This window comes from Populus nigra, chromosome 2 (genome assembly GCF_951802175.1).
Source record: "Populus nigra chromosome 2, ddPopNigr1.1, whole genome shotgun sequence".
In the NCBI taxonomy this organism is placed as follows: Eukaryota; Viridiplantae; Streptophyta; class Magnoliopsida; order Malpighiales; family Salicaceae; genus Populus; species Populus nigra.
Window position 1 is genome coordinate 47,894,934 of NC_084853.1, and position 24,934 is coordinate 47,919,867.

At 34.8% G+C, this 24,934-nt stretch overlaps 4 protein-coding genes across 5 annotated transcripts; 3 read left to right on the top strand and 1 right to left on the bottom strand.

Moving 5' to 3' along the window:
• Positions 1-3,294: 3,294 nt before the first annotated feature.
• LOC133683046 (glycine-rich protein DOT1-like) lies at positions 3,295-3,846 on the top strand. Its single transcript, XM_062106559.1, has 2 exons — positions 3,295-3,598; positions 3,668-3,846. The coding sequence occupies exons 1-2, from the start codon at positions 3,295-3,297 to the stop codon at positions 3,844-3,846; spliced, it is 483 nt and encodes a 160-aa protein (XP_061962543.1).
• Positions 3,847-4,700: 854 nt separating this feature from the next.
• Positions 4,701-8,094, bottom strand: LOC133682771 (acyl-CoA-binding domain-containing protein 3-like). Of its 2 annotated transcripts, XM_062106287.1 has the most exons (5): positions 7,126-8,094; positions 6,232-6,337; positions 6,051-6,151; positions 5,862-5,936; positions 4,701-4,973 (listed from the first exon to the last, which is right to left on the bottom strand). In XM_062106287.1, exons 1-5 carry the CDS (start codon positions 7,941-7,943, stop codon positions 4,940-4,942), a joined length of 1,134 nt encoding a protein of 377 aa, XP_061962271.1. In that variant the 5' UTR covers positions 7,944-8,094; the 3' UTR covers positions 4,701-4,939. The 2 variants fall into 2 exon arrangements, with proteins under 2 accessions (XP_061962271.1, XP_061962272.1); XM_062106288.1 differs by lacking the exons at positions 4,701-4,973; positions 5,862-5,936 and having other exon boundaries at positions 6,117-6,151; positions 6,228-6,337.
• A 6,420-nt stretch (positions 8,095-14,514) lies between these two features.
• LOC133681591 (uncharacterized protein At2g23090-like) lies at positions 14,515-15,954 on the top strand. The gene is made up of 3 exons (XM_062104677.1): positions 14,515-14,774; positions 14,937-14,977; positions 15,654-15,954. Exons 1-3 carry the CDS (start codon positions 14,699-14,701, stop codon positions 15,771-15,773), a joined length of 237 nt encoding a protein of 78 aa, XP_061960661.1. The 5' UTR covers positions 14,515-14,698; the 3' UTR covers positions 15,774-15,954.
• A 2,218-nt stretch (positions 15,955-18,172) lies between these two features.
• LOC133681860 (transcription initiation factor TFIID subunit 4b-like) lies at positions 18,173-24,913 on the top strand. The gene is made up of 14 exons (XM_062105031.1): positions 18,173-18,445; positions 18,519-18,624; positions 19,269-19,759; positions 19,855-19,954; positions 20,043-20,962; positions 22,460-22,584; positions 22,703-22,790; positions 22,901-23,036; positions 23,166-23,221; positions 23,293-23,349; positions 23,455-23,595; positions 23,817-23,882; positions 23,969-24,233; positions 24,354-24,913. Exons 1-14 carry the CDS (start codon positions 18,407-18,409, stop codon positions 24,524-24,526), a joined length of 2,763 nt encoding a protein of 920 aa, XP_061961015.1. The 5' UTR covers positions 18,173-18,406; the 3' UTR covers positions 24,527-24,913.
• The last annotated feature ends 21 nt before the right edge of the window (positions 24,914-24,934 follow it).

Consider the following 24,934-nt stretch of genomic DNA (forward strand, 5'->3'; position numbering starts at 1 on the left):
TTTCCTCCAATCACTTTAAATTATCGACTTCATTTACGCTTTAGATTATTGGATTGTTGAGTTAAATATGGGAGGATCCCTCTGATATAACCCAAATCTATACTTTTGCTTAAAATAACATTGTTTCAGTTTATTTTTTAAAATGAAATAGTGTCGGCCTAAACAAACCATGACTAGTTTTGCTTTGCATGCGTTAACCTAGTCTTGTCAACCGAGTTTTGCCGAGTGAGTGACTGTTACTTGAAACTTAGCTACAGTAAGATTCTAATCGTATGTTTTCCAATCAACCCGGGGTTTCTCTGGTTAAAAAAGCACGCGTAAAGTCGCTGATTGTCAGAAGCAGATTTGAAAGGAAGGCGGCTGCATTAGGCATTGATTGAGGTTCACTGTTGCAGACTTGGAAATAAAGCGATCGACCACAGCAAATGTTTTCAGAATCTTCCCAGGGTTGCTACCATGTCACTGTCCCATGCATATCGACAGTCCAAATAATTGAGAGAGCAGTCAGTCAGCAAGGAGTCGTTTCTCTTTTGAATGCTCGCAATCCTCAGTGGTCCTCCTCTGATTACTATATTCACAGCCATTCAAGTTTTTCGTAGGCTAAAGTTAAAGACCTCCCCCCTGCAATTATACAGAGGGTAGGGTTCTATTCACGAACAGTCTCAACAATCATTAATTATGACAAGTCGTTGTTTCGCATCTGACCCAAGTCGAGCTAGTGTGAAAACATTGTTCTTGTTATCTTTGCTTTTCGAGGTCTCACTATGTTTTTTTTTTTTAAAGTTAATTATTAATTTAATATTTTTAAATCGTTTTAAAAAGTTAATTATATTTAATTGGTTATTTCCAGACAGAAAGTTATGAATACAATGTGCAATGAAGGAAAATTATTTCCATATCATACGGCTAAAACTTACAGGCAAGGATTGAAGGGCAGAAATAAAAAGTTATCTGGTTAGATAAATAGCTTTTGTTTGATGTACTGGATTTATATATAATTGTGTTACAAATCTTGTTTTATAAAAATTAAAATAATATTATTTTTATTTATTTTATATGTAAAAATTCATTTCTTATTAATTTTAACAAAAACATATTTTTCAAAAAATATATAATTAAAAATATTTTTATTAAATCAATTTCTTCCTTAATGTTAAAAGACATTATTGCAAAAATCCCATCAATGCGCTGGAGCTCATCGTTGAAAGAATTGGCTATCTCATTAAATGCTGACACGTGAAACAAAGACAAAAGTGCAATAAACTGAAAGAGCATCAGTAAGTTGCTTTCTAAAATTTTCTTTATTTAAAAACATATTAAAATTATATATTTTTTTATTTTTAAAAATTTATTTTAACATTATTATATTATAATAATTTAAAAATACAAGTAATTTTTTTTCATAAAATACTATTTCGAACCGAAAACATTGTTGTCTGAATCAAATAATAACTTTGATTTTACAGAAATTAACTGAAAACACAGTTATGATAAATCTAAAAACTGACAAGAAAAAATTCTGTGATGTTAAATTATCATATCAATTTATAATTTATAGATTATTGAATTAATTATTCTTATTAAAATAATTTTTTTTTATTTTAATATATACATATAAATTCATTATTACGGTGGAGACCAATTTTGATAAAATTACTAAAAACCTATTCAACTCAAAGATTCCTCGAATAAGCACGCATCAAGTTCAATAATCATGGTTAAAACAAACAGAAATCATGGGCCGTCAGACAGTCCTTGAGATTCTCGTGGAACCCATGTAATGATCCGAGCAGAAAGAATTATTCGTTGTCTTTAATATGGGTTTGATTGTAGGATCGAAAGATGAAAATCTTGGTTACCTAATACTAGAAGAAGGGCCCATGATCACTCTTCTTCATAGGCCCCAACTTCTAATTTACGAGCAAAGTCTTTTTCCATCAACCGTCTATTCGGTGAAAAAATTATTAAGGCCCCATTCATTTATTAGTACTAGTTTTTTTTTTTTTGAAAAATAAATATTTTGTAAATGAATTATTTTTTGATGTTTAGTAGTGTTATAAAAAATAAATTGAAAAATATTTTTTAGTGTTTGGCTATGTTATTAAAAATAAGCTGAAAAATAACTTATTAATATTTTTTAAAAGTTTATTAAAATAATAAGAAACAAATCTTACAAATTAAAAGGTTGAATGATAATGAAATTGAAGATAAAAAATTAATTTCATAAATTATCTAAAATAAAATAAATAATATTTAAAATAATAGATATGAAATCTAACATGTAAAAAAATTGAAAGATGATGTAATAAAAAAAATAATTATAATATCATAAATTATTTTAAATAAAATAAATAACAGTTAAAAGAATAGAGATCAAATCTATTAGATATAAAATTTTAATGAAAAAAATAATAAGATAAAAAAATATCAATTATAAAAATAAAGACCAAAATTTATAAAAATCAAATTAAATCAGATTTTAAGGGGTGAAATTGAAAAAAAAATCAAAACAAAATATATAGTAGTAAAAAATTTAAGAACCAAAATTGATAAAATCAACAAATAATATGATATTTCTGAATTTTTCACAATTTTTAAAATGTATTTTCCATCTAAAAAAACACTTTTTTCTAAAAACAAAACTAAATTTTATTTTAATTTATTGATGAGTTTTTCAAAAAAAAAAAACGCTTTTCATATTGCCTAACGAACTCGTATTCCTGTTTGAAGCGCCAGAGAGCACATTCTTTGATCTTTAACTCGAAGAAGTCTTGAACACGAAGGACACCTTCACGTAAATTTATCTAGCCTGTGTGGCCACTTGAAATTCGACTCTGGCCTCACCAACAAGGCCGTAATCGTAAAGCTAAGGCCTATAGCCCAGCAACTAACTTCCATGTCCATGACACCCAAAACTCACACACCAACACCGCATTGCAGTACCCTTGTGCTCATGCAAATAGCTCCCATCACCAGATTAAGCTGGCACGCGTCATCCAATCAGGCACAATCTGCAGGCATGCCCACCCCCTGAACCTGCTTCATAGCTCCTAGAAGCTAAACGTAGAATTTCTATATATAGCTTTAGCCTTCAGGCCACTACCACTACCAACAAATACTCATAGACTACTACCAGTGAGCTTGCAATAAGAGCGAGGCTACTAGACAGTAGACACTGTACCAGATTTTCATCCTTTTCTTTTCTTTTCTTTTGTCTCCCTCATCCGTGTTGTTTTTCTAAGAGCAAGGTTGGTTCTTTGTCAAGGTGCAGTTGATTTTTGAGTGACAGGAGGTATGGAGAGACAGCATGTGGTGTCTTGGCTTCTCATCCTCTTAGGACTCGGCCTTTGTAGTTATGTGCTCGCTGACGCAAAGAAAGAAGGGAGATTATTGAGGGGAAGAAGTTTTATGGACCGTGAGGTGAAACGTGTACTCGGAGTGAAGGCTGGATATCGGGTGTCTTCTGGTGGTTATGGTGCAGGTTCAGGCAGTGGTTATGGACAAGGGGGTGGACGAGGCGATGGTAATGATAAGGGCTATGGGCCGGGCAGTGGAGGTGGCGGGGGCTACGGCAGTGGAGGTGGCGGTGGCGGTGGAAGTGGAAGTGGCGGTGGCGGTGGCGGTGGCGGTGGGAGTGGGAGTGGGAGTGGGAGTGGCATGGGCCAAGGTGGTGGGTTTGGTGGCGGCTGGGGTGGCGGCTTTGGAGGTGGGTCTGGTTCGGGTGGTAATGGTGGAGGAAATGGGTATGGCTCGGGTTATGGTGGAGGCATAGGTGGTGGGGGAGGCGGGGGATATGATCACAACAATGTCCATATCACAGGATCTGGGTCAGAAAACCGATCTTGATATGGCGATGAGAACCCCTATGTTTCACCAATGAAGAATTACTAATTTCCCTAGTGTCTTTAAGCAGAGGATAAGGATGAAACCTCCATAGTAGCTTTTTATGTATTCTCTATCTTAGTGAGTTTGTCGATGTTTAGCAGCATGCTCTAATAAATAGCAATCGTTATCAGTATCCAGTGCTAGGGTCATCCATTGCTACCACAAATAAATGCGATAAAACAGTTAATATGGAAGCCGTCCCTAACAATTGAAACGAAATCTAACTTATTTATGCACTTCCAACACGGAAAATTAAAATCTGAGAGCCCTTGGAACAATTCTGGTGGACCAAAATCATGAGCTGGCAGTGCACCCAAATGGCCTTGGTCGTGTAACTTGCCATGCCAGCAACCATGAAATTCTTGCAAATTGTTTTACGGATCCATATTTCTATACTTATTTGGGCTGTACACCCAAATAATACCCTTACCTCGGTTGAGCATGTCTAAACTCCAAGCGAATGATATCCACCCTGTCTCATCTAAATCCCAATCAACATCAAGGGATGCCCCGTATTATTGGAGTTTACTGCTAGGGAAGAAAAAGGAGAGTTCTTACCAAAAGAAATAGATAGACTATAGACAACTACTTTCCCTCTCAACAATTCCAAACGTGAGGAGCACTTCAATTGCATGTGAATGTATTCTCGATAAGTATTTGGCAAAAATAGCATAATTAGTGCAAAACCCTTAGCACATTCCTTTCACGTAATGCCAATATCGCTTCATATATTCTCATGGATTAGAATAAAGAGTCAAACAAAGGACCACAAAGACTGGCATAAGCATCGAGTCTTAACCATGCCTCGGAAAGAATGGTGCATAAACATCATATTATAATTCAATGATTCCAACCAGCAGGGTGTATATACAAATGCATCAATGCACAACGCATAAATGTTATTAGTATCACACAATGCATAGTTCACTTCTAGGGACATATAAATGGTAGTATAAACAGGCAAGAACCTTACATACTTGAAACAGATTATACTTGGCAACAGTAATCGGTCTTGTTTGTGGTCAAGCCAAAGGAGAAGGGCTCCATGGTTATCTCAAGCAGCAGGGCAATGCTTGTCATTCTTTGGCCTGAAAAATTTCATGTTAAATAGGTTATGTGCAGCCCTAATTGGCTTGCATATTGAAATCATTGCAAGCATGACCCTTCCATAAGAAAGAAATGAGTGGCGAGACTACATGAAAATTCACTAGAGCAGTGCTCGGGAATATGACCCAAGTCATGGATGGCAGATTCCTCATAGATTGTCACTGGTGATTGTCTAGTTACAGATGACAGGTAAATAAGAATCTCCATTTAAATAAGTGGCAGAATCAATAAACTTTTCACATAAGAATGTGGTGGTGCAAGAAATGATGATCATCCACCCATTTTCCTTAAAATTTTCTTCGTTACATTTATAGCGTGAAGCCTGTGGTTTCCTTTTCAACAATAAAAAAACTGTTCTTTAAAGGGATCTGATTTTCTTGAAAAGGGATTTCTTCCCAGCCTCATTTGAGGAAAACACCCTCTACAACATTCCAAGAGGTAATTAAGGATTATTCAAAATAGACAGAAACCACCGGCCTTTTTTTTTGTTTTGGTGGATAACTTTAAGTCAAAAACCTAAGATCTCAACTCAAACTCCCGTAACCGACCACCTGAGCTACCCCATGCCAGGGGGCAACCCAGGGGAAATTTTAGTTGTTACTATAACGGTGGTGCTTGTTTTCCAAGTGGTGGTTATAAATAAACCTTATAAATCAGACTACTGATAAACGACATCAAATAAAGATTTCTGTAAAATATTTTCTACCTTTCTGCTATGCAAAGCATGGAAACTACATTAATCATATTGTCCTATGAAACTAACAACTTTCTATTCAAACCTTTTCAGGAACCCTCAAGTTCCTGCAACAGCTTAGGAGAATAAGGCATATGGAAGAGAAAGCAATATGCATGAAATAACAATTTGTAACCTGCTATCCAGGTTCGAGCCCCCTGTCGGATCACCTTCTTCAGCAACAGGCTTCGGTTCTGGACTCCTACATGTCCTACATATGAGAATAGTGATAGTATCATAACATAATAATAAGCTAATGAAAAGACAGAAACGAACTAAAAAATAAAGGATTGAAGGGGGAAATAGCCAAACACTCAGGACATACATTTCATCTGTAAAATTTGGTTGACGGGATGATAATGTACTTATATCTGGAGTCACAGCAACAAGATTTTCCACTTCAGATGATCCTGGTTTATTGTCTCCCTGTAAAATGAAATTAACCAGAGATTGTTCAGTCATTACAGGAAACATAAGTGCTCTACGGTGCAGTGGAAAATACCTACACTAGGTTTTTCTTCCATCCACCCCGGTGCTTTCTCCAATACAAGGGCAATATACTGCTCCATAGCCGCCTCTGGACTCATGTTTCCCAGCCTTTGCCAAGCATTCCTTGCACAACGTAACCAGTGCCCTCGATCACTCATACATAGCAGCTGTCAACCCTGTTATTGTAACTAACTATCAAACTATACCGTGCAATTTTTTGGTATAGGCAGCCCCTAAGGTGTTGTTCTGAGCTTTCATTTTCTTTTTCTTAGGTGTACAATCCCTCTAGCACAAGATTATATGGTTGATGGCTGCCATAATCTTGTATTTTGTTTGCTAAGCTTTCTGGCTTTTTGGCTATTTCCAAACAATCGAATCAGTACCAGTAAAAAATCTAGGGTGGAGGAAAAGGTAAAGGACTTCGACCAAACCAATCGTGAAAAGGTTGGAGCGGCAAGAGCAACACCTCTAGTTTCCAAATAAAGACAATAGGATCATTGGGGTTTTTTTCTACATGAAAGTACTATGGTAGATCTAAGCAATATGGGAAACAGACAAAATGGCCATATAAACATCATTTATAGTAGTACTACGGTACTACCTGGATTTCTAACGATTTCCATGTGTTCGTATTCTGATTTTCTTTTTCTTTTTCTAAATAAAAGACTCTAACCTTGTTTGACATCCATTAATTCTTGATCCACATGCCGTGAATCTTCACTTTGTGTATCACTAAACCATATTCTCCCACCCAAGACTATCTTATCCTATCCTCTGACAAACTTAAAACCCCTAATGGAAAACGTTTAGCTGCTCTCATTCGGACAATTTAGCAAACAATAACAGAACAGAATACAGAGAAAAAAAAGAGTAAAGCAGAGACATTATGTTAATTTAGGAAAATTTAATACCACTTAGCACGAGCAGAAACCTTGAGAGCCATGGGAGGCTGCTCCCTGCAAGGCCCCTCAGTAGCAATCTTATGAAGTCCATACAACTCCATCTGCAAATCACTCCCTACACTTGCCAATCTCTCATCTTTATTTCCTGACTCCTCAACAAACTTCGCTGCTTCTCCAAATATTTTCTCCAATTCACTCCTTTCTATCCCTTCCCAATCATCATCATCCTCGACCTCGTTAACTTCAATTTCTTCAATCCTCTCTTTTGAATCACTCCCAGCAACCCCAATCTCCTCGACAACGTTTAATTCAACGCCAATCAGTTCCTCTTCTCTGTTTACTCTATTAGAACTAACCAGGTTTGCTTGCTTGACGTCTTCATCGTAAAAGTCACCTTCTTTTAGCCTGTCTTCTTCCTCCTCTTCTTTTAAAATTGCCTCGATCAATTCTTGAACCTCAGTTTCACTTTCAAGTAGTATCTCGTCACGAGTTGCTGAATCTTTAGCGTGCTCGACAGAAGAAATTCCTGTAACAAACTCATAGACCTTTTCTGTTACTTGTTCAACAAACTCTGTTCTCATTTCGCTCTTAAGCCCCTCAACTTCCAATCTTTCACGATACCGTAACTCCTCCATCATCCCCTTTTCTTCTTCTTCACCGACAATCTCTGCTGCAGAAAAAGCTTCTCGATCAACATTTTGAGTTTGAGAATCGTCGTGGTGGCTAGAATCACCACTGGACATGGCCATAGAAACAAGTTTGGCTATGAGAAAGGAGAACAGAACAGCAATAACACCAGTCACAAACAGTTCTTTAACAAGCTCCATCTTTATTTATCAAAGCAAAGAGAAGAAGCAGCGAGAAGGGGAAGGTCTTTTGTTTTCGATGAGGGAAGTGGAAAAGACAGAAGTAATAAAGGGATCGAAACAGAAGAGAAGGAGAGGGAAAGGATATTTGCAGGGAAGAGCAAAGCATATTCTGCATCTTTATTTTCCTTTTTGGTTAAGTTTATACGGTGATGTGGGTCCCAAATAGGCTAACACTATTGGTGTCTAAAAAGTGCACAATCAGCCAACTGGACCCATGGTGACTCGGCATGTTTGCCTTTTACAAGTGATTTTTAATTATTTTTTAAAAATAAATATCAAGTAAATATTTTTAGATTATTTCAGATGATATATTTATCTTCAAAAAAAATTAAATTGATTATGTTGATATATTTTTAAAAAATAAAATTTTTTTTGTGTGTTTAGTATTGTGTTGACTATGATTATGATTTGAAAAAATATTTTTAAAAAATATATAAATTGTAGTTATTTTTATTCAAGATTAAAAAAAAATTGAGATTTATGTAGAATTATGTGAGTATTAATTAATTAAATATTTTTAAATTTATAATTAAAACAAAATACAAACAGCACAGTATAAACAAACAAAACCTTAATAAACATTTTGTTCATGGTTGTCAAAGTCGGTTTGAATATGTTTAGGATTCATGCAATTAGTTTGGTGGAATCAAAATGGATTTGCTTTGAACATTAATCCAGTCAAAATTAGGTAATTTATAACCCAAACGTTCCATGCCAAACTCTACTCAAACAAAGCCAAACACAAAAGGAATTATTGGTTTTAATTTAACTGTGTTTGAACTGGACATGTTATATCACCTGATTCTAATCAAGTCAGCATTGAGAATAATTCAAAATAAATTTTTGTCTAGATCATGCTTCGAACAGCTAGATCACCGGATTATTTCAGAATTTTTGCTAAATAAAATTCAGTCTAGAGCATACTTCGAAGAGGTAGATCACCGGGCTGTTTCAGGATCTTTGCCTGCTCGAGACTCTGACCTCGCTGTGTGTGTTTTTGTTTTGTTTTACCACTTGCCATCACATTCTTGGAAAATCACTGTTCCACCTAACCAAAAGGTTCCTGAGATGTATCTATAGACCATAGTTTTTTCTGCATCTCTAATTTAATTCCTTTGAGATACGTTTGTAGAGGAAAATAAAGTTCGAAATTGATATAATTTTACTACCACAGAGAAAAAGTACGCTTGCCAGCGTCTCCATAAATACATTCCTTTGAAAAATGGATTTAGAAATTTGAATGGCACCACTTCTGTCAAACTTTCAAGAGTATCAGAACTAATAACCCATTGTTTTGCAGTCCAGCTTGACGGGTCGGATTGCCGGGACCAGTCGGATTAATTTGGTGGAGAAACTCGATTTTTCAAGAAAAAAACATCTTAAGTTAACGAAAAATCCCGGATTTTTTAAAAAAAACAAAATCTTTCTAGAGTTTTTTTTTTAAAAAAGTTGGGTTTGATCCAATTAGCTCACCTGCCATGAGTCTTGGCCAGGTCGAACTCGGTAAGACCGGCTCAAGACAAGCCATGCGTGGATCACGATTTTCTTTTATTCAACGTTGCTCGTGTGTTTTTCTTTGAAAATCTTGTGATGCACTGGCGTGCTTATCTCAATCTACGTATGGGGCGGTGATGCCTGCAGGTAAAGGCATCCTCCTTTAATAATGAGGGTGGGTTGCAAAGAGGAAAAATAATAAAACGATGGTGAGATAAGATAGGAGTGTGGGTCTTCGTTTCCCCTCGGACAACTATCCATAAATGATTCCATGGACGAAACCAGCCTAATTTCAAAGTATTGAATCTTCTCTCCGGTTGAAAAATCACTATAAATGAATCCCATTAATGCAATTAGTCAAATATACATATGTAAATTTCAACGAAACAAGCATAACCTCAAACCAGGGGAAAAAGAAAGGGAAAAAAAAAAGAATAGGAAAGAGAGGTAGATTACCCATAGTTTTTAAACCCGGCCCGGTCCAAGCCCCGGGTTCCGGGTTTTGACCCGGTCACTGGGTTTTGACCGGGTCGGCCGGGTCAATCCCTATTTTAAAAAAAATTCAAAACGGTGTTGTTTTAGTAAAAAAATACAAAAATCAACCGGTTGCAACTGGATTTTGCCGGGTCATACCGGGTCATGGCTTATCTTATTTTTTCATCACCCTAGCCCGATTCCAGCCCCGGACCGGGCCGGGCCGGGTTTCAAAACTATGAGATTAACTATCATGATTGCTAAACTCCATTTGTTTTAATGAACCAATATAAAACTTTACTCGGGTTAGTTTTTTAATTAAATAAAATAATATATTAATCTAACTAGATTAGTTTAGGCTGAACGAGTTTTTAGTGATTCATATAATTAAATCGAACTTTAATTAAAATTGACCGGTTCAACACAAATAGATAAAAATATTATCATCTTAGTCAAGAATTAAACCGATGATCCAAATCCTTTCAAGGTGGTCTCTGGATTAAAGATAAACATCTAGTCAACTACCTAGCAACCGGGCTAGATTGAAAATATAGAGGGCAGTCAGGGTTGATGGTTCCATGACGACGTGGGCCAGAGCCTAGTACTCTAGAACTTTCGACTTGGACCAGGATTCCACCTTCAGGGGTGATAGGCTAGCTGTTCATTGAAAGTGCAGGACTGCGGGCCAGATCAGATTGGTTTTAGTCTGGCCTTTCCAGGGTATTAGGCTCTTGCATAGGTGTTCAGATTTCGACACCAGAGAGTGGCCGTGCTCATGCCTATGTCAAAGGATTGACGATGAACAGTGGCAATATACAGTAAATCTTGGGTAATGATCACAATGCAGTTGAAATTATGTTTTTAAAAATTTTGATTTTTTTTAAAAATAAATATTTATATTTTTAGATCATTTTATATGTTGATATTAAAAATATTTTTTTAAAATAAAAAAATAATATTTTAATACATTTATAAACAAAAAGCATTTTGAATTGCAACTATTATCACAATCTCAGTTCTTATTAGTTGATTAACGATGACAATACCTTTTGCAGTTACCTCTAAATGCAAGCATTGTCTTTAAAATATTAAAAAAATATTAATTTAAAATAAAAAAAAAATAAAAATAAAATAATATTTTAAAAAAATGTTTTTAAAATACAAAAACAAATAGGGTCTAAATACATGATTTTGTTGCTGTTTTTTTTTACACCGGATCATACCAAACTTCTAATATTAAAATTAAAATAGTTAATGTTAGGAAAAAAACACTTACACACAATATCTAACTTCTGCATAAAAAATGACATTAGAATGAATAAATTTTGTTGTTGTTAAAAATATTTTTTAAAAATTATAAAAATATTATTTTAATATATTTATAAAAAAAACATTTTAAATTTCAACTATTATGACGGCTCCGGCTCTTATTGGTCAATTAATGATGGCAATACCTTTTGCAGTGACCTCTGAACAAGCATTGCCTTCATAATTTTTTACCATGACATGACTTATGATCGAAGCATGAAAGCTGATAATGGATTCTCTTGTGCAATGAGTATGGCAGTGGTGCGATCATTTTGATTTTTAAACCAAAATTTTGGATTCGTGTCCTTTTTATATATATAAATTTGGGACAAATTATCAATTGAAAATGGACTTATTTGTGTAAAATTCATTAACATTTATTTGTGCTATGTAGAATCATGCTATGGATAGATCTTATTGTAAAATTAATAAATATTATGTTATTTATCTTTGTTATTGTTTTTTTTTTCACTTTGTAAATTGTTCCAAATAAATTATAAAATCCATGGATTGGGCAAGCATCGTGGTTTGAGAGGATAAAGTGCTTGTGCTGAGAGTATGGTTATAGTTACTTTTTAAAATGTTTTTTATTTATAAATATATTAAAATAATATATTTTTTTATTTTTTAAAAATTATTTTTAATAGCAGCACATCAAATTGATATAAAAATACTGAAAAAATATTAATTTGAAGTAAATAAAAAAATAAAAAAAATTAATTTTTTTCAAAAACGTTTTTGAAACACAAAAATAAATAGGGCCGTGTACATGGATTTGTTGTTGCTTTTTTTTTTTCACTGGATCATACCAAACTTCTGATATTAAAATTAAAATAGTTAATGTTAAGAAAAAAAATACTTACACACAATATCTAACCTCGGCATAAAAAACGACATCAGAATTTTAAAACCATGGACTTGAGGAACATGGATTGAGAAGAGTGAAAGGAAGAAGAAGAAAAATGACGGATAACTTACCATTTATTTAGTTGTTTTACCAACCAGGAAAGAAAAATAAAATAAAAACCAATCCTTTAGTGTGTGTAATCAATCCACTCGAATGTTTGGTAGATAATTTTTTATATATTTTTACTCGACTTTTTGGATATTTTTTAATGTATTATATTGAGAGGAATAATGTATTTTTAAAATTATTTTAAAAATAAATATATTCTTAATTAAATTGATTAAAAAACACTATTATCAAATAAAATAAAAATAAAAGCTCGTTCGTGAACCCAACCATACAACCACCGTACAACTAGCAAAGAATGGCTTCTCCTAACTATTTAGGTGGTGGCCTAGTAGTAAGAGCTTGGGACTAAGGGGTTTGCTCCCTCTTAGGTCTCAGGTTCAAACCTTATGGTTGCTCATATGATGGCCACTGGAGGCTTACATGGTCGTTAACTTCAGGACCCGTGGGATTAGTCGAGGTGCGCGCAAGCTGGCCCGGACACCAACGATAATTAAAAAAAAAAAAAAAAAAAGAATGGCTCCTCCTTGAAGTAAAGAAAGCCAGCGTCAAAGACCCGAAACAATTAAACGTTTGCTGGTAGTCGCCGATGGTTGGGCCATTTATTAGGAGGCTCTCTGTTATTGGGTTGGATGGGTCCACCACTAGTGCGTGTTGTCAGAAGCCTTGTCACGCGGACCACCACGGTTCCTCGAAGTAAGGGCATCTTCCATGAAAGACACTATTCATTATAGCGTAATATAGTTTTTATGTTCATTTCAATTATAAAAAATGAATTATACATAATTATTTTAAAAATTTAATATAAACTGGTTGCGCTAATAGATCTAAAAATAAATGGTTTTTAATTAATTTAATATTAAAAAATACAATAAATAATAAAAATAAATAATTTTAATCAGCTGAATAAACTCGTTAAATTTATGACATAAATTATAACAAAAAAAAAATAAATTTAAAAAAAGTTAAAGAAGAAAACAATGAAAAAAAAAACATTATTATAACATATAGTATTTCAACATTATTACAAGATATACAGGAATAATATTTTTATAAGATAAATAATAAAAAAACATTTTATTTAGTTGTCTCTCTAAAACATGTAAAATAATATTTTATTTATTTATTTTTAGCTTTCTCCGAGAATGCTCTCACAAGCGAGCTCCAGGTGTCGTTGTTAATCCTAACAATAACCGCACCAAACTTTTCTTGTATTAATGTTTGGAAAGATGGTCTAAATTATATTTTTTTAATATTAATTTTTTTTATTTAAAATAATTTTTATTTTATATTTTTAAATTATTTTAATGCGTTGATATTACCATCACTATCATAATCTCAAACACGCCTGTTTCATTTGGTAGTGCAATGTGATTGTTTTTTTTAATTTTTTTTGTTCAAAATAATTTTATTATATTTTTTTAATCTTTTTAATGTGGTGGTAAAAAATAAAAATAATATTATTTTAATATATTTCCATGTTAAAAATATTTTGAAAAACAATAGATATTATATTTTCAAATATTACCTAAGTGGTGTTTGATATTATGACAAACCATATTTTTTAATTTTTTTAAATTTTTTAAGTTTTAAATTATTAATTTTTGGATCGTTTTAATGTATTGATATCAAAAATAAATTTCATGAAATTAAAAATTATTTTAATATATTTTTAAATAAAAATATATTTTAAAAAACAACTTCTATATCTCTTCCAAACAAGCAATTAATTTTAGAAAATTATTAAGTGATCAAAAATATTATTTAAATCTTAAATTCAAATAGAGAATAAACAAAAAAAAATATTTAACTGGGATTATTAAATTTTTTTTAAGGTTAGCTTGATTTTCAAACAAACAAGTGATCTAGTTTTGTTCCTTTTCTATTTTTTAAAAAAAACTGTGCGTGAACTTTCCACGGATGGGCCCTATCTAAAAATCAACTTCCACGAGATGAGATTATAAATTCTCCCACCTACTCCCGTCACATGAACGAGATCCAAGCCTGCCTTTAACGAAGTTTCTAAGCTATCTTCTTTGAATTTAAGGCCACTCGAATAAACGGGGTCGACTTTAACAACCTGGCCTGTAGCTGATTTTTCATTAAATTTTAATTTAATTTAATTTATTTAATATTTTTAAATTACTTTAATATTCTAATTCCAAAAATAAAATTTGAAAAATAAAATAAAATAGTATTCTAATATATTTATATTAAAAAAACTTTTAAAAAAGGCTACAGTCCCGAACAGCTCCGTAGGCCCATGCAAACCCCCACCCAGTAAAACAAAATCCGTCGGCGTAGTTCTAATGGAATTGTCCTTTCGGTTGGCTATCTTCTCTGAACATAAATAGGGTATCCTCTAGGTAGAATTGGCCGTGGTGTCCTCTCCTCTCTTTAAGTGGTAGATTTCCAAACCACATCTCCTATTCTCCAGTGCCTGTTTCACCAGAAGAAGAAAACAATGGGAGGCGGCAACGGGCAGAAGGCAAAGATGGCTCGCGAGAAGAACTTGGAGAAGCAAAAAGCTGGTTCCAAGGGTAATTGATTGACTGTTTATAAAACCCTAGCAAGCCTAATCTCTCTCTCTCTCTCTCTCTCTCTCTCTCTTTGTTTATTTGACTGCTCGATGTTTGTCCGAGGAGATCTATGTGGTCATGTTCATGTCCTGACTCGGTTTTGTTCTTCCGATTTATATGCAGGAAGTCAGCTCGAATCAAACAAGAAAGCCATGTCGATCCAGGTATTTACCGCTCTTGCTCTTCTCGGCCGCTAATTTTATAACAATTTAATTCATAGAATTTTTAAATTTACTTTATTTAGTGAAAGCTGAAATTAGGTCAAGATAGGTTGATTTTTTCAAAGAATCAGTTCAACCCGATCGCCCCCATACATACATGAGAGTATGTATCAGGGAGCAATGTAAAACTATTTTCATGATCTTAGCCAACGGCTTGAGCTTTTGAGTTGAACTGGTTTTTTGATAGATTTTGGAAAGGATCTGTGTTTTTTACCGATGAATAATTACTTTTTTTTTAGAGATAATCCTCCTCTATAGTCACTTATCTAGGAAAGAATTAATCATTGGAAGAAACCCAGTCTCAACAACTAATCAATGATTAAGAATCATCTATACTTGCTTTTCCATGTCTGTCTATTGACCATTGCTAGGCTGCGGTTTAGTATTGGCTTTTGAATGAATTTGTGGCAATTGAGAGAGGCCCTGATCTTCTGTTCTATATATGCTTTTCTCTGGCTTCTATCATGTTATTGTCTCAGTGGAATTTCTTAGATTATCACGGTTGACTCGGTGAGATTACCTTCTCGTTAGGTCTCAACCTATAATTTCAGTCACGGAAGTATTTGGACTGAAAATCTTGTTTTTGATCGTCTAATAAACTGGTGGGTTTTGTTTGCAGTGCAAGGTGTGTATGCAGACATTCATTTGCACCACATCGGAAGTGAAGTGCAGGGAGCATGCAGAAGCCAAACACCCCAAATCTGACGTCTATACATGTTTCCCCCACCTCCAGAAATGAAGATGAAGCAGGAGAGAAAGAAAGAACTTGTGGGGATTGGTTAAAAGCTCCATATATATTGTCGTAGGTGATCGAGTTTGGAACTTTGCAGAGCAATTCGTTCAGATTCTTGGATGTTTTTGCTATGTATTGTGGAGTTTGTTTATATTACTATGATGCCTTAGTTACATTATTGACTTTATCTTTGCCCTCGTTGTTTTTGCTTTAATTCCTTCGAGATTACGCCATACCTAATTGCATGTGAAGCTAGAGTGTGCATTGCTATCCTCTGGATCACTCGAGGCACAAGTCCATTAAACCCCATTGAAATGCATCCCAGATAATGCTGTATTTGATACCAGAAACAAATCTTCATTAAAAATTTCTCCTCTCCAATTGCCTCCTGTGTTCCAGTTTATTGATAAGCTGCCACACAAGTGGTGGGAGGGGGGAGTGGGGGGGGTTATGTTCTTTATATTTTAAAAAACGTCACTGCATCGCATCATTTCAGGTCAAGGCTAGGTATAATTTAACTGATCAGTAATAAATAGTATCCTCAATGAGCTAGTCACGAAAACTCGGATCCGAAACCTCGGATTAGACGAAACCCCTTTTTATTCTGTGGGACTATTATGACTTTGTGTTGTGGACTTATTACGTTATTTATTTTATATCTTTTTTTTTATTATTATTATTAAAGTGGAGTTCTCAAATAAAAATGAAACGGGCCTCCGTTTAAAAAAGCACACAAAGGACTGGTCTCTAAAAAACAAGTCCACACTAACAACAAACCGAAGCCCGTCATGAATTAGGTCGGCCGAAACCCGATTCTAAATCATCAAGTGCTCAGCGTATAAAACTATAGTTGTTAAACACGAGACTACTAAAAAAAAACTCTTGATTTAAAATCTACTTTGGCTCGAGTTCTAGTCAAGTTGAACAAAATATTAGTATAACCTAGTCAACTAGGTTACTAAATAATCAATCAGGTAAACACTCAAGATTTGAAGAAAAAAACAAAAATAAATAAAATAACACCGTTTTAATAAAAAAAATAATTAATCTCATTTGATGAGATAATCCAATGATTCATGGGTTTTCATGTTAAACCAGATAAAATAGCTATTTATAAAAAAATTAAAGCACCATAATTATTAAAAATTAGCTTGTTGTCCCGACTCTTTCTAGGGTTTAATTTTAAAAAAAGTTAATTTCTTTAAATAAATAAATAAATTATTTTAATAAAAATAATTGATCTCAATTAACCTAATAATCCAATAATTTATGATTTTTTTAAACTAATCTCCAAACTAAATAAGAGAATTATATATAAAACAACCAAAGCATCATAATTATTAAAATTCAATATAGCCTGATAGTCCAACCCAAATCCTAATGGGATATAGGTTTTTTAAAAAACTAACTTGAAATTGAGCCAATTTGTTTTCTTTAAATTTTTTTTTTTGCTTAATGATGTTGTTTTGTTTTTCTAAAAAAATTAAAACAACATAAATCTATAAACCTAAGTTAACCATCTTAATCTTAATTAACTCGTGATTTAAATTTTTAATCAAGTTGGTGTCATGGAACAGATTGATTTTAATAACCTTGCAAAGCACACCTATATCACAACCTTTTCCTCTTTTTTTCTCAGTAAAATTTCCGTCTCAAAAACACTAAGCAAAAACAAAAACAAATTATTGGATTATTAAACACAAAACTGCTTAAAAATAAAACTCAGGATTTGAAATCTAATTTGGCTTGAGTTATAGTCAAATTGAACAAGATATTAGTATAACCTGATCAGCTAGGTTACTAAATAATCAACCATGTAAATACTAAAGAAAATTTAAAATAAAAATAAAATGATACCGTTTAAATTAAAAATAGTTAATCTCATTTGACAAGATAATTCAATGATCCATGTTTTTTCAGGCCAATCTCCGAACCAGGTAAAAAAACCATATATAAAACAGTTAAAGCACCACAATTATTAAAAATTAGTCCGGTTGTCCTGACTCTTGAAATGGTCTGGTTTTAAAAAAAAATTATTTTCTCTTGAAAAAATACATTATTTTAATAACAATAATTAATCTCGATTTATCCAATAATTTATGACTCTTTTAACTCAGTCTCCAAACCAAATAATAGGAGCTATATATAAAGCAACCAAAGCACCACAATTATTAAAATTGATAGGTAAATTCAATTCCTAATGGGATTTTGATTTTTAAAAAAATCAACTTGAAATTTACCCGGTTTGAGTTTTTTCAATTTTCTTTTGCTTCTAAACAATGTTTTTTTTTAAATAAAAATAAAATGATATAAACCCAAGTTAACCATTTTAACCAACTTGTGACCCATATTTTTGACCGAGTTGGTGTCATGGGTCGAACCGGTTTTAATAGCTTTGCAAAGCACAACGAGATTGCAACCTTTTCCTCTTTCTCCGTAAAACATCTCCCAGGAACGCTGAGCAAAATCAAATAGCTTCACTATCTCATCTGTCCCTTAATCTCCCAGATTAATCTCCTTCCTAGTTATTCACACCTCGTATACGAATACAATTATAAATCTTATCCACGCCAAAAGCAAACGGATCGTTGAAATAAGCAGCATAGTCGTAACATCAACCACAGGCTGTTTGGTTGGTGATGGACCCTAACATAATGAGGCTTCTCGAAGAAGACGAGGTAAGCATTATTATTTTTCTTCTATTTTCAACTTACGTTTGATTTTGAGGGGTTTTTGGAATTGTGCTTAAAGGACGAAACCATGCATTCCGGTGCTGATGTGGAGGCTTTCCAAGCTGCCCTGAACAGGGATATTGGGGGCGATGTGTCCACCTCGCAGCCGTCTGATTCGAGTGCGGGTATTTATTTGATCTTCATTCAACCACATTTTAATCAATTAATTCAGTTTCTTATAATTTACTGGCAGTATAGAATTATATGATTTAGGCTGAAATATGAGAAAGTGGAGATTAGGATTAATATGTAAGCATATAAAGTTGGAGAAATTATTATTTTTTTTTTTTGGGCATTGTGCTCGTTTAATTGCTGCAGGTTGTCAAGTAGCTAGTCAGTTTATCATATTTGCAGTAATACTTGTGCTTGTGTTTAGTCTTTTCCTACTTTCGTCAAGATAGTTGACGCAGCGAAAGATAGAAAGCTAGGATTTCTGAATTCCTAAATCTCATGGCCTTAAACTGTAGAGAAAGAAACTAGCGTATAGCTGGTTATAATTAGCTGACCTACTACAGAACCAGGGAGGTAGAATGAGCTGACAAAATTTTAGTCCAATCTAACAGCTAGATTAAAAGCTATGCCCATTCTTGTCAGAAAGCTTGTTTAAAAAGTACAGATTTCTTCCTGGACTTGCCGATACTCTTCTCGCTTTTCTGGAATATATTTAAAATATTGATTATTTATTGTACACAATTGTAAAATATAGTAGTTTTGTGCCATGAAAACAATCAAAGTTCCAGCCAACAATTTCCTAATCGGCCAACTGCAGGGAAAATTGGCAATGCCAATAATACCGAGGAACTTGATGCAAAAAATGTTCAACGACAACATCATCAGGAGCAGCACACATCTGCAATGGAGACAAAGCAGAATGGACCTAATGCTGAGAACCAACAGCAGCAGGGGGGTTTCCCACAGGAACCAACCCACCCGCCATTACTTAAGAAAACATCCCAAGATGATATTAAACAAGAGCTTGTGGAACAGGCTCCTCTCCAGACTCCTCAATCGATTGGGATGCAAAGCTATGAGAAAAATCCTATCCCAAAATCCGAGCCTGATAAAATGCAAAGTTCTGATGGTGATCCTCACTTTTTAAATTTTCAGAAGATGAGCAATCAGCAAACTGCAGGCACAGATCAGGCAGGCAACCAAAAGAATAGCAAGCAGATACCTTTTGCGATATTGTTGCCTGCCTTAAAGCCTCATCTTGATAAAGACAGAGAGATGCAGCTACAAACTTTATATAATAAACTGAGGGTGGGTCTCTGACATGAATTTCTTTGTTCTTGTGCTTTCTCTTTTATGCATGGGACTGGTTATTATTATGATATATCTTCCTTTGTTATTTTTAGAAAAATGAAATTGCAAAAGACCAATTTGTCAGACTCATGAGAAATATTGTTGGGGATCAAGTGCTCAGGCTGGCAGCTGCACAACTGCAATCACAGGCAAGTAATGCATGGGCTAGTGAAATTGTAATGAGCTTAGGACTCTCTTAGTGATATTGGGCTAAAACTAGCTTGTCCTGCACTGCAGCCAGGTACCAACCAATCCCAGTTACAGCCTCAAGCTGGTCGCCAGCTCGATGGGCGAATGCCTGCTGGTATCAGTGCTGCTCAGTTTCCTGATCCACATCATTCTGTACTTCATCCGAGGGGATCTATTCCTGCAGAACCATCTCATAATCCTCCTTCAGCAGTCCAATTGCAGACTGATTCAAGCATTGTCAATTCTCAGAAATCCAAAGCGGTAGAATGGAAGCCAGATTCTCTTGTAATGCAAGCGAGCCAATCACATTCCTCCAATGCAAGCATTTCCAATCAAGAAAGAGAGCGATCCTCTATTTCAATGCAAGGGCAGAACAAGCAACAACAACATGTGAACTTTCCACCAACTTCCTTTCCAATGTATGGAAGCAGTGGTGGTAATTACCATCCATATTCTGGGACAAATGTTAGTAATTCAGGAGCATCTGTGAAGCCACAACCCCATGATCCACAAACAAGGCAAATTCCACATCATCAAAATCTGGGTGTGACTCAAATAGGAGGGCCAATGCACAGCATGATAAGCACGCCGAAGTTTGAGAGGCAAAATTCTGCTGATGATCCTAGTAGAGTGCACAGTGGTTCTGTTTCCCATTATACAAACAAATCAGCATTGCAACAGAATTCAGCTCCTTGGCAAGCACCATCAAATAGAGAGAAAAGTCCTGCTTCATTCTCTTCGTTGAATTATGTAAAACCAGGTTTGCTTGAACAGGCTGGTGAGCAGCAGAACAAACCCCAGTTGTCGAGCCCTCAAGTGCTGTCTCCATCACCTGTTGAAAAGGGAAATGCAATTTCAGGAAATTTAAAGGATCAATCTTTAGACAAGCAGTCTACTAAAATTGTTTTTTCAACAGTGCCTCCCAATTCTGCCCCCCCTTCAATTGCGACTCAAATGGACCCCAATGGCCAGGTACTTTCATACTGATCATGAATATAATTCTAGCACATCTAGTTGTTAGGTCTTGATTTCATAGTTTATCTACCATCTTATAGGTCGTTTTTAAACCACTAGATGAATTCTTAATCTGACAGGTTAAACATTTACAGAAGAACACGACCATTTGTTTTTTGCATGGCTGCTTTACTCTTAAACTTTCTTTCTTTCTTTCTTTTTTCATTTTTACTTCGATCTTATGTTTTCAAGTGGTGAAAACCCCCCAGTACTTCCTACTAATTTGCAATGGATAATTAATTTCATGTAATGCTAGAAACATTTGATTTTGTTCTATTCTTGTTACCATGAACATTGATGAGGCTGGATTAAAATAACTTGTCCATTGGGCATAGGAGAAACTTGATATCTTATACCAAGCATCAATGAGAGCAAACATATATGATTGGGAAACAGGGATTGAAAAAAGTGGTAGAAATAATGCAAATTGCTCTGCATCCCTGACGCTTTGTCAATCAGTTAATGGTGGTTGGACCAATTAGCAATAGTTATTAGGTTGGAGTTTTTTGGTGCTGCACAAGCCCAACTCTTTCAGCCAATGATGATTTATCCAGCTGTTGAGATGAAACATGATGATGTTTTTTTTGGGTTAATCGGGTGGCCTTTTGAGTCTTGAGCTACACAAATGGGGGTAGGCCTCTCTCATTACACAATGAGCAAATAAACTGGAGTTAGTTGGACTTGAACCTGCTTCATTGAAGGAAGCTACTTTGAAACTGGTTGAAAAATGTAGCCTTCTCCAAGATCCTTGAAAATGAACCACAAATGTCATCCTGCAATTTGCAAAACTCAAGTACTCTTTTGGTGCGTGAATATGATGTATAGTGGGAAGAGATATCAAATCAAAATAGCAAAGAACAGTAAATATGATGTCTAAACTAGAAGAAAATTGAAGCTGGAACTGGAAAAATAAGTTTACAGTTTGTAGACAGTCTCTAAAACATAAACCGATTGATAAAATATACGAAATGTTTGGAATAATAGCATAGGCAGCCTTATTTATACTAGTTGTAGGTCTAAATCCTAATCCTCATCAGAAAAGGAAGCAGTATTAAAAGTTATAGGACTAATAGTGAATCCAAATAACACAAGCATTTTCTTAACCAAATAAAAAAACTAAAATTACTAAGCAAATAAAAATCTTCTGAAAGCTCCTGTGTCAACTTGGTATATAGCTAAAAGCATTCTCTGTCTTAACATTGGCTCCTAGCTCTGGTGGAATATATGAGTGAATTTGTCTTTACCAGCTTATTTCCCTGTGGTTTGACTCAGATTGAGAGTCAATATGGTATACAGATTCTCCAATCCCATGAAATTTTATTAAGGTTTTTTAATTTAACTCATCAGAAATATGTTTTTGCACTCAATTTCACAAACAAAACTGCTGGAATGATTAAACTAGACATTTTCTGTCCGTTGATGAATAATATCCTTTTTGCTTCTATATGTTATCAGGCAGGCTCGCGAATCTCATCTGTAGCTTCTCCTGCTGGAGTTAATGCAAGAACACCTCCCAAAAAGCCTTCTGTTGGCCAAAAGAAGCCATTTGAAGCACTTGGTTCTTCTCCACCTGCGTCAACGTAAAATAGCTCCTTTTATGGACCAAGAATGATTTTAATTGACTCATTTATTTCTTTAATTCTATTAAAAGCTCTTTTTCAATCATGTTTGATGCATAATCTATGGGATAACATGCAGTAAGAAGCATAAGGTATCTGGGGCTTTTTCGGATCAAAGCATTGAACAACTCAATGATGTCACTGCTGTCAGTGGAGTTAATCTCAGGGTATTTTTTGCAACCATCAAGATTGTGTGTACAAAAGTATCATCTAGCAAGGAAAAACATTCCTTTGACAAATAAGCTTGGAATTCTTAGGATGTTTTGCTTTGATATAGGAAGAGGAAGAACAGCTATTTTCAGGGCCAAAGGAGGACAGTCGAGTTTCCGAAGCATCGCGACGGTTTGTACAAGAAGAAGAAGAAAGGCTGATGTTGCAGAAAACTCCTTTGAAGAAAAAATTAGGAGAGATCAGTTAGTATTTTTGTTTTTTGGCCCCTTTTATGTTATGTCCGCTGTAAATCCATTTGTCTATGCACTTTGTGCTTTATGGAAGGCAGTATTATTCACATGGTTTGATATTTATCGGTCTATCTGTTACAGTGGCCAAATGTGGTTTGAAGAACTTTGGCACTGATGTGGAGCGATGCTTGTCCTTGGTGAGTTGCTAGCTCTTGGTCCATTTTTTGAGATAATTTTCACACGTTTTCTTGTGGGATTCAATTTTTAGTGTGTGGAAGAAAGGATGCGTGGACTAATAAGTAACATGATAAGGCTGTCAAAACAGGTGAGTTTTTGTTTTCTTTTCGCTTACTTCCCAGACTCTTTCTCTGTTCTTGGATTTATTTGCTTACTTTAATCATCTTTCATGATTTAAATTGGATCTCTACAGCGTGTTGATGCCGAGAAGCCAAGACACCAGACTCTAATCACTTCAGATGTTCGGCAACAGATCATGACAATGAACCGGAAAGCTCAGGAAGAATTGGAGAAAAAGCAGGCTGAAGCAGAAAAGCTCCAAAAAGTTAACGAAGTGGGTGCTTTGTTTGATACTATCTACTTTCTTAATATATGATTCAAGAATTGCATGCTCATATAGAACAATACACTTTCTTAAACTATCATTATATAGGATTCAAGAAGTACATTCATAAAGAACAATGCACAAGTACATACATAATATTTCTACATGTGATATATTTGTTCAAGCATGAATTCCTTAACTTTTCACGTACTTTGTATCTCTGTATACAGCCGGAGGGTGACAATGGAGGTGAAGGTGAGAAGGAGAAAGATGAAGGTCGAGTGAAATCAGTGAAGGTATTAAAGATGTTGCAAGTATTAAAAGTTTGCCTTCTAGCCAAATAAAACAAATCTCTGTTTTTCTAATTTCTATAACTATGTAGGTTAACAAAGAGGAGGATGACAAAATGAGGACAACAGCTGCTAATGTTGCTGCTCGAGCAGCTGTTGGGGGAGATGACATACTGTCAAAATGGCAACTAATGGCTGAGCAAGCCCGGCAGAAACGTGAAGGAGGGATGGAGGGGGCATCCGGTTCCCAGCCAGTTAAAGATGTGAACCGCAAACCTCTATCACCATCAGGAAGAAATATGATGGAAAATCTCGAAGCAGAAAAAAGGAGCCATGTGGTTCCTTCTTCTGCATCTGGTAAGTGTGACAATTCGAGGGACACATGCTGGAGCAAACTTTCTTTTCGTAATCACATTATGTATTATGGTGTTCATTACATTTGTTTGGTTTTTAACCTTACCTTTTTTCCTTTGACAGGAGCTGGTAGGAAATGTGGAAGGAATCAAGCAATTGTGCCCCAAACCAAGGTGGTTCGTACCATTTCTGTTAAGGATGTAATGTCAGTGCTGGAAAGGGAACCTCAGATGTCCAGGTCTACTCTGATTTACCAACTGTACGAGCGAATCAGGTCTGATGCTACAGCTGAATAACGCCACACGTGCCTCCCAAAAATGGTGTTTTTTTGTGTTTGGTACCTGACAAGATTACGGTCCTGAGTCCTGACTATTGCATGGCCAATCATCGTCTGATTTGGCTGGAAGGACAAATTTGTAAGATAAATCGTCGTAATTTTCTTGCCACTGCATGACAGGGCTCAGAAGTTCGACTTGTAAGCATCCATAGAATCTTGTGGCCGCCAAAAGATGTGCCTTGTTCAATGCTTTTGCTGCTCCTCGTGTTAATTTCACCACCTTAACTCTTGCTTTCCTCCGTGGAAGCAATATACTCTGATGTTTTTTGTTGTAAAAATTAGCGTTGAGCGGATTTTGTGAGTTTGGAACTCCAATCGAATAAAAGTGTATACTTGACACTCCGAAGCAGGACCATGCAAAATCATG

Excerpts from the sequence above, each read along its gene's own strand:
- LOC133681591 (XM_062104677.1), top strand. The coding sequence starts at position 14,699 with ATGGGAGGCGGCAACGGGCAGAAGGCAAAGATGGCTCGCGAGAAGAAC. Across the intron at positions 14,775-14,936 it reads GCAAAAAGCTGGTTCCAAGG|GAAGTCAGCTCGAATCAAAC; the intron begins GTAATTGATTGA and ends ATTTATATGCAG. Across the intron at positions 14,978-15,653 it reads AGAAAGCCATGTCGATCCAG|TGCAAGGTGTGTATGCAGAC; the intron begins GTATTTACCGCT and ends TTTTGTTTGCAG.
- LOC133681860 (XM_062105031.1), top strand. The coding sequence starts at position 18,407 with ATGGACCCTAACATAATGAGGCTTCTCGAAGAAGACGAG. Across the intron at positions 19,955-20,042 it reads ACAACTGCAATCACAGGCAA|GTACCAACCAATCCCAGTTA; the intron begins GTAATGCATGGG and ends CACTGCAGCCAG. Across the intron at positions 23,883-23,968 it reads GTCGAGTGAAATCAGTGAAG|GTTAACAAAGAGGAGGATGA; the intron begins GTATTAAAGATG and ends ATAACTATGTAG.
- LOC133683046 (XM_062106559.1), top strand. The coding sequence starts at position 3,295 with ATGGAGAGACAGCATGTGGTGTCTTGGCTTCTCATCCTCTTAGGACTC. Across the intron at positions 3,599-3,667 it reads AGGTGGCGGTGGCGGTGGAA|GTGGTGGGTTTGGTGGCGGC; the intron begins GTGGAAGTGGCG and ends GCATGGGCCAAG.
- LOC133682771 (XM_062106287.1), bottom strand. The coding sequence starts at position 7,943 with ATGGAGCTTGTTAAAGAACTGTTTGTGACTGGTGTTATTGCTGTTCTG. Across the intron at positions 6,338-7,125 it reads GTTTCTGCTCGTGCTAAGTG|GAATGCTTGGCAAAGGCTGG; the intron begins GTATTAAATTTT and ends ACGTTGTGCAAG. Across the intron at positions 5,937-6,050 it reads CCAAATTTTACAGATGAAAT|GACATGTAGGAGTCCAGAAC; the intron begins GTATGTCCTGAG and ends TCTCATATGTAG.